This window comes from Ambystoma mexicanum, chromosome 3p, assembly GCF_040938575.1.
Source record: "Ambystoma mexicanum isolate Mex_15411 chromosome 3p, UKY_AmexF1_1, whole genome shotgun sequence".
NCBI classification, from domain to species: Eukaryota; Metazoa; Chordata; class Amphibia; order Caudata; family Ambystomatidae; genus Ambystoma; species Ambystoma mexicanum.
The window spans coordinates 44,118,397-44,130,059 of NC_090925.1; the positions used below are offsets into that span (position 1 = coordinate 44,118,397).

The following is an 11,663-nucleotide window of genomic DNA, read 5'->3' on the forward strand; positions in this document are numbered from 1 at the left end:
CCTGCCCAATACACAACTGTGTGCAGTATCTGTGAAAGATCAACCTTACCCTGCACCCAAGCGAGTACACAGGCACATGCCGCTCACTAACGTAAACCTTAGTGTCCAAGTCACTGGACTGGCCTGAATCCCTACAAGGGACAACTTTAAACTGGGGCCTCATCCAATTAGAATCTACTGTATGATGTTTCTGAAACTTTTATAGAAAGATAACAAGTATGTGCAGCCATTGCTAAAAAGGTGACATCATGATTTGCGTAGGTGTGTTTCTTTAGTTGATGTTTGCAAAATATGATGCTTGCACCATCTCTCTCCCAATCTTTGCATTAATGGTGCTGACAACAGCAAGAGTACCTTGTTTGTGCCTTTACTTTCAGCATTGACAGCAAGACTTGGCCCCTGAACTGCACAACATGGGAGGAGAAAATCTGAGTTCAGCGGAAGGCTTCCTGATGGTGGGCTTTTCCGATCTTCCACAGCTCCAAGTTCCCCTTTTTGCTGCATTGCTCCTGGTTTACTTGATGACGTTGGCAGGAAACCTTCTTATTATGGCAACAATTTACTGTAATTCACATCTGCACACACCCATGTATTTCTTCCTCTCAAATGTGTCCTTCCTCGACATCTGCCACACCTCAAACATTTTCCCTCAGATGCTGGCCAACTTCTTCAAGGACGGCACCCGCATATCTTTTACTGAGTGCCTGCTGCAGGTGTATCTGTTCGTATGTATGTTATGTACAGAAGTCCTTGTACTAACAGTCATGGCTTATGATCGATATGCAGCCATCTGCAACCCCTTGCAATACATGACCATCATGACTAAGGATGTGTGCATGCAGCTCGCTGTTGGGTGCTGGGCTGTTGCTCTCTTGGTAGCAGTAGCATACATTACACTTTTATCTGAGCTCACCTTCTGCGGGTCCCGCACCATCAACCACTTCTTCTGTGATTTTACAGCCTTGATGAAGATTTCCTGCAGCAGCATTCATCCAATGGAAGTGATTATTTATGTTTCGGGTTCTATGATAGGAGTGACGTCATTTATTTTAATCATCATTTCTTACACCAACATCGTCTCTTGCATCTTGAAAATCAAATCTAAGGGAGGGCGACACAAGACCTTCTTGACATGTGCCTCCCATCTCACAGTGATATTGCTATTCTATGGATCCACCTGTTCTGCGTACCTTCGACCGACGTCAGCTTATTCAATGAAGGAGAACAAGATAGTGTCATTTGCATATATCGCTGTTACTCCACTGTGTAACCCATTAATTTACAGTTTAAAAAACGCAGAAGTTAAAAAAGGACTGAGAAAGTTTCTATTGTTTTAATGGGGCCACAATGAGATTTTCTTTGCAACAGCAAAGCATTTTGCAAACATGGATGTTAATTGGGGTTTGCTGGGGGCAGCATTCGCCCCTGTCAATGCTCTTGAGACCCCTGCCATTGCCTTTGTGACCTCTACCATTGCCTTTGTGAGCACAGGTCACAATGGAAGTGACAAATGTACTGCTCCCTTGTACATTTCTAAGGCCTCTCTAACCAAATGCTGGACTGTGAGAATACACTTTTAGCATCCTGGGCAGGTTCACACCAGACTAGAAGGTAATATGTATTTGTATTCCTTTATTGAACTGCATATGTTTTAAGTGATTCAGCCAGTCCACTGCATAGCATGAATTGGAAACATTTAAAGCTGGAGTTATTGTACTTTTTTAGCTACAAAACCAGGTACATCTATGCGTATTTGTGCACATTCACAACACAGTCTTAAAGCAGCTTGGCCCGGCCCAGTGCCTCTCCCCTTAGACTGCACCAAGCACAAAGCGCAGGGCAGAGCTGAGTTACTAACAGTGGCGCTGAGTTCAGAATGAAAGCGGAGTGGTGGAGTGGTACTATGTGCATGTGAGAGGAGTGCAGGGAGAGAGGAAGTTGCCTGAGGGAGATAAAAAGGTGTAGTGGGAGGGACAGGAATAGAGTAAGGTGTATTCATAGGGAGGGGTCTAGTGGGCTGGAGCGACAGAGACAGAGGGGAGAGTGATGCATGGGGCACAGAGGTTGAGATAGGTGCCTGTGGAGAGAGTGGTACATTGCGCATGTTAGTGGAATACAGGCAGGAGTTAGTGAGAGAGAGGTGCGTGGGGAGAGAGTGGTTTAGTTAATAATGGGTCAATGAGGGAAAAGAGATGCAGGGAGGTCTTTGGGGCCATGAGGGAGATGTGCATGAGGACAGAATGGGGAATTGTGCACGTGAGGCTGATGTTATGGAGAGATGGCTGATGCTTAGAGGTAGAATGCATTCAGCATTGGCACAGAGGTTGATAGGGAATGGGTGTGACACGTCACTGTGCTTGTGAGAGTAATGAGTAGGGGTGATGCAGCCCAGTTGGAGAGAGGTGGATAGGGAATGGGTGGTGCACTTCACTGTGCTTGTGAGAGTAATGAGTAGGGGTGATGCAGCCCAGTTGGAGAGAGGTGGATAGGGAATGGGTGGTGCACTTCACTGTGCTTGTGTGAGTAATGAGTAGGGGTGATGTAGCCCAGTTGGAGAGAGGTGGATAGGAAATGGGTGGTGCACTTCACTGTGCTTGTGAGAGTAATGAGTAGGGGTGATGTAGCCCAGTTGGAGAGAGGTGGATAGGAAATGGGTGGTGCACTTCACTGTGCTTGTGAGAGTAATGAGTAGGGGTGATGCAGCCCAGTTGGAGAGAGGTGGATAGGGAATGGGTGTGACACTTCACTGTGCTTGTGAGAGTAATGAGTAGGGGTGATGCAGCCCAGTTGGAGAGAGGTGCATAGGGAATGGGTGGTGCGCTTCACTGTGCTGGTGAGAGTATTGAGTAGGGGGGGTGTTGCAGCCCAGTTGGAGAGAGGTGGAGAGAGGTGGATAGGAATGGGTCGGACACTTCACAGTGCTTGTGGGAGTAATGAGTAGGGGGGGTGATGCAGCTCAGTTGGAGAGAGGTGGATAGGGAATGGATGGTGTACTTCACTGTGCTTGGAGAGTAATGATTAGGGGGGTGATGCAGCCCAGTTGGAGAGAGGTGGATAGGGAATGGGTGGGACCCTTCACTGTGCTTGTGGGAGTAATGAGTAGGGGGGTGATGCAGTCCAGTTGGGGAGAGGTGGATAGGGAATGGGTGGGACCCTTCACTGTGCTTGTGGGAGTAATGAGTAGGGGGGGTGATGCAGTCCAGTTGGGGAGAGGTGGATAGGCATGAGTGTTGCAGTTAGAGTGGAGTAAAAGGAGAGTGGGTTACAGAAAGAGAAAAGTGTGGGCCCCAGGAGAGAGGGAGGTATGAGACAGAAGTGAATGGGACGATGGTGATGCAGAAAGAGAGAGATGTAGGATAAGTGGCGTAGGGCAATTCATGAGCATGGACAGAAACTATAGTATTAGTAGTGTGAGAAAGAACACTGCAGGATATAGTGCAGTGTTTAGAATAAAACATATCGTTTTGCAGATATGTTACCTTTTGTGAATGTAACTCGTTTTTGTCTATTAGCTTTCAAGACCACAAGGGTCCCTTCCACGGGCAGTAATAGTTTTATAAAATGTATCATCTTTGCAAGAACATTAGTTTCTTGATTTCCTTATAACAACAAGCTGCAAAAAGATACTAAACCAGACAAAATGTTGATCCATATAACACCCATACATTCCCTAGGAGGCTGGATTCACATGCCAGGCAGATGTAAACTCAGTAATAGTGCAACCCAAGAAAGAAAGGCTAGTGTTCGTATCATCTTTGGAAGATCCTGTGCTTATTTTTATTTATTTATTTATTTAAACCAAAAGCCACAGAATTTACCAGACTAACACGGCCATAGTATTTGTCTTAGTAACCAGGTAAGGCCTAATGCACTTTACTTTAGTAATGTTACTTCCTGGTACAACATACGGGTGAAAGGTTCTGTGGCCTTACTTCACATGACATGGTTGGAGTCAAAGGTCATGTGATGTCACTTCCTCTGATGTGAAATGGATGCTGATGTAATTTCTGTGACCCCAGGCCCAGGTAAATTGACGTTCCTGTTTGCAAACTGCTGCTGATATAAGTTGTCATGTAACTCTTGTTTGGGTTCATATGTGGTGGCTTGTTGGCCAAACGTCTGTACATGTTTGATGTCATGGAATGAACAGGAAATTAATGTTAGGTCTAAACAATGTATTATTATAGTTTTTCAGGTCTTTGTTCATCTCCCAGTGAGATTTGTGTTGCTTCTCAGGATTCTGCAAAGTTCTCCTATAGCCTGAATCGGCCCATCTGCTTTTAGAGCAATACATTAATAAAAGGTGATCTTTGGGAGGTTTGGTCTGGTTTGGGTTTATTCATAGTAATAAGAAACCATGGAAAGAGTCACTTCAATGGGAGGAAAGGATGCAGGAAAGGAGACAGGATGTGGGGGCATCGGGAGGAGTAAGGCAGAGGATAAGGGCAGGTTAAGAAGAGGAAGTGATGAGCATCTGTGAATGACATCAAGATGATAATCAGCACATTGAGTTCTGTGTGAAGATATTCTAGGAAATGAATGCACCAGCAGCACAGAAATGACCGCAGGTTTGAATCTGGGTGGCTCAACATTTCATCTGTCAGAGGTTTATAAAAGTATACAATTGTGAGAAATCTTGGCGTAACCAGCACCACTGCAACTCCATCACGTAACCTGGATATCACTCATGGAAATGTGGGGGAAGCACAAGGAGTACTGTTAAGGCTGTAATATCACAATGCATGAGTTGATGCAAGATATGTATCTCTGAAGGGCCACTAGGGCTGGGGTGGAGTCAAGTCGCCCGTAAGGTGACCTTCATGCAGTCTCTGATCCCTCTGACTTTACTCACATGCATTTCATTGTCGTTGGTTGTTTTTCAACTGGAAGAGCGCATGATTGGTTGACAATTGCCACGGGTGCAAAGCTCCATGTGTAAAGTGTGCACTTCACAAGTTCAAACTATGTGTTAGAGATGACTTTGCCTTTCATCCTGTGGCTGATCAATCAAGTAGGGCATGAAGCGCTATATAAGACCACAGCATATCACTATTAGAAGCGTAGACGAAATGTTCCTCTCTGGTATTTCGAATTTGCCCAACCCAGGCCCCTTTAATTGGCCACTGAATGCGCACCACGCTGACGCAAGCGATTGGCCCCATCCCATATGTGCCCTTTTAAGTTTCTTCTCCTTCTTGAATTAATCAACCCTGTCTGCTGTGTTTCCCAAATACCATTAGTCTTTGCATAGCTGGGAACGTGGGAGGTTATCTGAAATCCTGATAGTGGTAAGGAGAGCCTAACTGTGCCATGGGAGGGATTTAAAATAGACCACTTGTGTCCGGTGAAATCCTACTTGAATCCTGCTATGAACCATGACTGCTGGGATATTATCGAGATGAGATCCTAGAAATGTGTTATATTTAGAGCATGAGAGAGAGAGAGAATTAAAATAATGTGTAAGTGACATTAGAAGCTGTGAGTGTTTGAGTTCACAAGGTAGTGAGGTTATGGGAAACTACTCTTTCAGTAGGACTGTCATTCCGCACCAACAGTGTCATCAGAAAGGAATCAGAGCCTTAGATGTTGGTAGGTCCTTAATACCCCAGATAGGTATCATATCTATGCCTTTGGAGAGGGGAATAAGAAGCTTCCTGGGCTGTGTTTCATGCATCACACTGATTACCTTAGATGTATCAACGTGGTGGGGAAAATCCTTATTTTAGTTTTCGGCAGGTGAAAAGGCAAATGTTTTATTAAGCAATTAATATCTTGCAAGATAAATTATCCGCATCCCATCTTAAACTAAACCCCACTAACCCTCTCTGCCTACCACCTCTGCTCCCTTTATAACCTCCAAAAAGCTTGACCTTGTAATCTTCGAGATGTTCTACCTAAGGTTCCCGGCATGTTGCTCCCGCCTCCCAACAACAAAGGATCACATTGTAATATTGAAAGGGTGTGTTCAGTGTTTCCACCGTCCTTGGATACCACGATCTGCAGGTTCCGGTACCATCCCCCTCTGGTGATGGGTGTTGGTTCTCCGCCCCCTTTATGCATTTCTGCTCACAGATGAGAGATCCGTTGTTGAAACCAGCTAGAAGCAGTACAATCCTCAAAATGGCAATGTCAATGATCCTCACCTGACACATCCAAAAAGTTCTTGGGGCACGCATGCCCAGTCTCTCATGCTACATGCAAACAATACCGCTAGTCATGAGGACGAGAAGGGATGACCCTCAACACAGTCCACTGTGATTTATAATAAAATAAGATTCATTAGGGATTGTGTGTTATCGGCGTGGTGTAGTCATCACAAGAGAAACAATATTCTGTAGATCTTCTCATCATCCACCCCACGCGCAGTCATATCCACGCTATGACGTCATCCCACTTCACTATAGATTGAAATGCAGCGGTTTGCACGTTGACAGACCCCCCCCTCTTTTGCACTTATTGCTTCAATAATATTGCAAAATAAAAAAAGTTAATGGTAATGTTTTCATATTATTCTATGGGGAGTGTGAGTTGTGATTTCCTTAAGGGCCATTTACTCCTAGCCTTTATTTTCTGCCTCTGTATTTCTAATGAAAGCCTTTTAAAGCATCTCCAGCAGCACAAGGCAACGCCTCCAAAAGCAAGAAACAGACACATGGTGCTGGTGATGTCCAGGAGATCAGACACCCCTTTAGTAAGTGCACATAGTATACGCCCTGGAGGGCTCCTTTTCTGAATATAGGGATTCTGTGGGATTTATGCCAAGAAGCCGTAAGAACAAGAGTTTCCAAAATGTCAGAAAAAAAGAGAAAACAGACTACCTGCCCTCAATTCCGGATCTGGCTATCAGGGCCTGGCGCCCTAGAAGGTTTTACTCTCATTATAGTCAAATAGACGCCCTCTTTGGTCAAAATGGGAGGCGGAGTCGACGTATATTTATCATTATCCAAGACCAAAGGGAGATGTTAGCCCTTTTTGGCAAAAAGGTCTTGATAGTTATTCACTACAGTTCCTCTTTTATAGTACAAGTACCTTGTTCTTAATTTCTGTTTAAGATGTTATTAGACAATGCCCAAAATCTGGCACTATTACATCCATCCGAGATGAAGATGGAGTCTTAATGACTTAATTTTGATGTATACGCCGTCTCATAATGTATATGTTTTAAAAATCCAAATTTCGCAGATCTCTAAGCGCTTTTCTTTTGGTCCTCTTGGCCCCGGCTGCCCAACTGTCATACTTGTGCATGTGTTTCTTTGGGGACACAACCAACCCCTTCCCAGACATGCTATTTAAGCATTGCAAAAGTGTCTCATTAAACCTAACAATCAAAAGAATTACAGCATTCTAAGAAAATAGTCCTTATTTATTTGATACATTTAGTAAATGAAGCAGTATTCCAGCTAACTGATATGCCCCTTCTATCAGTAACCAATCAAAGATGTAAGCAGAGGTTGAGTATCCCTAGTGTATGTCGGTACATGTAGGGTAATGGAAATGGGGTGATGGTCGCTACAACCAAAGTCTCCAATATTGAGCAGAGAACAAAAGAGGAACAGATCACCGGAGCTGGAAACAGGATCAACCCATGACTGACTTTTCTCTCTAAGCCACAGAGTTGGAGGACTGCAAAACATGGGAGTGATCCACTGTCCCCTCCAGTAACAGAATCAACCTGTTTACTCCCCCCCCAACACACACGTGGGTCAACTGTACATAGAGAATTGCACTCACTGGTCATTATATTGTTATAAGGATGACTCTCTCCCAACCATTCCACCATGTTGGAAATCTTGGCGGCAGTGTATTACTTCAACTATCTCACGAAGGGGAGCCCAAATCGGCATAAGAGTCAGGCACCGCACAGACAGCACCTTCCCATATCATATATGTCAGAATCGTTCGCGAGACTTCGGTAAAGCATATCAAGGTCAAGATCTCCCATGGGAGCACCACGCCCCTCCAACCATTACACCATGATATCATTTAGATAATCTTGAATAGAGGTATATTGTTGCTGTAACGGGTCCCAATATATGTTAATTACTCGGAAATGTAGAGAGTCCTCCAGTCCTAACACACCCTCACTCCAAGTCCACATTTCAGAGTGATGCATTTTCAATTTTCGATTAAAAGTGACGGCCAACCCCCCCATCCCTCCACCACCTCCGAGCTCCCCCCCAGGGCACCTTTACCGGCAACTTGTGTGCATCTTGGTCTGAGAATACTGCTGTTCGCCATTTTTGTTCACATAGTGTGCACTTGTGTTAAATGCAAAATCCCACACTGCTTCTAAACCCTTATACTGTGTAACTAGGGTATATTGATACATTGTTTTTTAAAAATAAAAATGTAAATCTCCCAGCTTTGTCTGACACCAAAATTCAAAATGCTTGCGTTTTGCAACGGTCAAACGTAAGAGATGAGCCAATGAAAAACCATGAAAGTCGGAAATTCAAACCGTACCACGGCATGGTGTTTAGTGGTCAATGAAAAGCGTATTGCGTAAAAAGCACTTTTCCTTCAACATCCTTTTTCTATATGATATGATACGATAAGTCATTTATAACACGCATGTACACAAGTGCTTCTAGGCATAACAAGACAAAGGGGAGCGGCAGAAGGAGGACAAACTGGACAAGCAGGAGCCTGGGCCTGAATTTCAGTGGGTCGCCAGGTGACCAGTTATTCGGAGCAGTCAGGGACATCAGCAAGGGAGAGGAAGAGAGAAAGCAGAAGTGAAAGGGAAGGTCCTGAGTTGCTTCCGGAATCAGAGGTAGTTCTGCTCAAGTTTGAGAGAGGCAGGGAGGCTGTTCCAGATGGAATCCCCAGCTGAGGAAAGAGATCTACCACCACTCTCTGCTTGTAGAAGCGTCTGACCCTAAGTGAGTTGGAGGTGGATGAGCGGAGGGCCAGAGAAGGAAGATGTTTAGGAAGAGAAAGGTGAAAGAAGTGGGGTCCCAGGCCCCAGAAAGCCTGTGGATGATGCAAAGGGTATTCAACTTGATCCGTGCAGCCACAGGGAGCCAGTGCAGAGATTTCAGAGCTGGAGAGATAGGATCCCTGGGCTTGAGGCCAAGGACAAGTCTTGCAGTCAAGTTATGGATAAGCTGTAAAGGTCAAAGAATAGAGACAGGCAGACTTAGAAAGAGGCTTCTGCAATAGTCCAGCCTAGAGAGGACCAGGGCTCTGGAGACAGTGCGCTTCTGGGGGAAAGTGAGAAAAGGAAGAATACCTCTGAGGTAGTGCAGCTGATAGTGTGACTTCTTAGAGACAGAGATGTGAGGAGAGAAGGAGAGGGTGGCGTCGAAGAGGACAGCAAGATTCTTAGCCTCACAGGAAGGAGCAAGAAGGCGGCCCAGGGTGCGCAGCCAGAGAGAGAGAGAGAGAGAGAGAGGAAAGGAGGGAGCAGGTGTCCCAATGAGGAGTTTGAAAGATTTCATCATCTCCATCAACATCATGAGAGATTTCATCTACTTCTTTGCACATTAGGAGAACTCTTAGCGGACCAGGTCGAAAGGACGGATTTATTTCATGTTCCTATTTCAAGCATTAATGTAACCTAAACTATAGACATGTATTTAATGAGGGCTATGGGTACTTCCTGATGAGTATGCTCGTCCTTTTTGCATAGCCTTGCATAATAGCCTGGCAGTGAAGGTACAAAGCCTCAGTCCAGATGCAATGCTGCATTGCAAAGTCTACAGACATTGGCAATGTAACCTTCACTCACACTAAACCACTATTTTACCGGACCTCCTTAAAATAACTCTCTCACCTGCCTGCCCCAATTAAAATTCACTTAGCAAAGTAGTGGTGTAGGGTGACACATACCGTTTTAGGAAGTTGTGTATTATCAGCTCAACTCTCACCACAACACTAGTGTGCTTTCTTTTGTTTAATCTAAAAGACAAGTGTAAGGTTTTATTACATTGCCGTGACAAACAAAGTTAATACAAAACCTTTTACATAAAAAACATTTTAGATTCACCAGGGAGAAAGAAGGAGAGACCATGTCATCCACATACAGTCAATCCTTCCGTCCCTCACAGATATTATATTAATTAGTGCTATTGCTGGTTCCACTTTCTCCCCTTCAATCTATATCGCTCACAGATGGCGTAGACAATACTTCCCAGAGTTCACTTGGTTCCCTGCCCTATCCTCGTTTGAGGACATCAAACTAACCTTCTCCCCTGGTAATACACAATTCCACCACTCCTTGGGTGATGATGATTCAGCTTCTATAAAAAAGCTTCCCAGCAGTTGCGTCGGTCATCCACTAAGGCAGTAGAGTTAGGTACCAAGTGGAAGATGGACTGTATCACCTGGGGATCACCACAAAGCCTACGGTGTGCACCTACTCCCGAAATCTGCTTCCTCAAAAGTAGCACCTCCTTTGAAGCTAATATATTTAGGCAACATTGCATAAATAAATCCCTGTAGTGCACAGACGGAAACCTTTGCAAATATCTTGGGGTCTGATGTATTCTTCTGTGATCCATAAGGGACACAAGTGAGAGATGGTACAAGCCTCGGGTTTGCATGGTGTTAATCCAGTCTCGCTCCAGTAGTCTTTTCTCGCTTTCAATCGGTTATTAATCAATAGCTCGTTCGTCATGTCTCGTTCTTTCATATAATTACCACACTGGTCTTTCTGCTTTTTTCAGCCATTTGTCAGACCGGGGAGAGTTGGTTTGTCTCAGAATTCCCAGTGACAGCGCAGAGTCTTGTGCCAGGCATTTCCTATAAAGGGAAATGATTTTCCATGCCACCACGGACTCCATAGATTGCAGTCTGAGTTCAAAGCAGATGCAAGCTATAGAGATTTCGGAAGTCTCACGACCTTCCTCAAAAACAATCCTTATAGCGCACACCTTTTTTCCAAGCTATGTTAAGGATTGATTCAGCCCCATAAGTACAAATCGGGATGACTTTTTGCTTATAAAACATCAATACGGGGGACAGCAAAAAGGGCACAAATATCTGATGTAGAACTGCCGCCTGATTGACTAGTTTCCCGGCTTTTGTTCGTAGCATTGTTTGGTGCGCTCTATCATCTAGGTTCTTTTTAATCACTGTACCCAGATATGTTATCCTCTCCACCATCTCTATGGTTTCCTGCCCCACTTTCCAGTTCAGACCTCCCTTATATGTCCTACTTGCTGGGGCCATGATGATTTTTTTATGTTAATCCTCATATTATTCAGCTTTAGGTAGGTGATGAATCCATCTAGTCTTCGTTGGAGTCTGATCGGCGTCTGGTCAATAAAGACCAGATCATCCACATATAGGACCAAGGGTAGTTCTTGCTCCCTGTACCCATTGTTGTGATTATCCCATGTATGACATTTATAGGTTAAAGAGGATTGGTGCTAGAGAGCATTGTTGCTGTAGACCCTGATTGGGTCTGGATTTTTTCAGACAAAATCCCCCACGATGAGAGTATCACCTGGACCGAGGTGTTTGAATATAGAAGCCTGATTGCGTCAACTAGGTCTGGCAGGCAATTCAACATAGGGAGCTTATGACACAGCCGCTCTCTATCGACACAGTGAAAGGCTGTTCCAGGTCCAAAAAAGCCAGATAGACTTGTTTATTGGCTTCAATTAGTCTCAGTTCTAAAAGATTCAGGATAAACAGGTTTATCGAGGTTTATCAAGGTG

At 44.5% G+C, this 11,663-nt stretch overlaps 1 protein-coding gene across 1 annotated transcript; it reads left to right on the top strand.

The window, feature by feature from the left end:
* Nucleotides 1-413: 413 nt before the first annotated feature.
* LOC138579474 (olfactory receptor 5V1-like) lies at nucleotides 414-1,337 on the top strand. Its single transcript, XM_069649805.1, has one exon. The coding sequence runs from the start codon at nucleotides 414-416 to the stop codon at nucleotides 1,335-1,337; it is 924 nt and encodes a 307-aa protein (XP_069505906.1).
* Nucleotides 1,338-11,663: the final 10,326 nt, after the last annotated feature.

Coding starts and splice junctions, on each gene's coding strand:
- LOC138579474 (XM_069649805.1), top strand. CDS start 414: ATGGGAGGAGAAAATCTGAGTTCAGCGGAAGGCTTCCTGATGGTGGGC.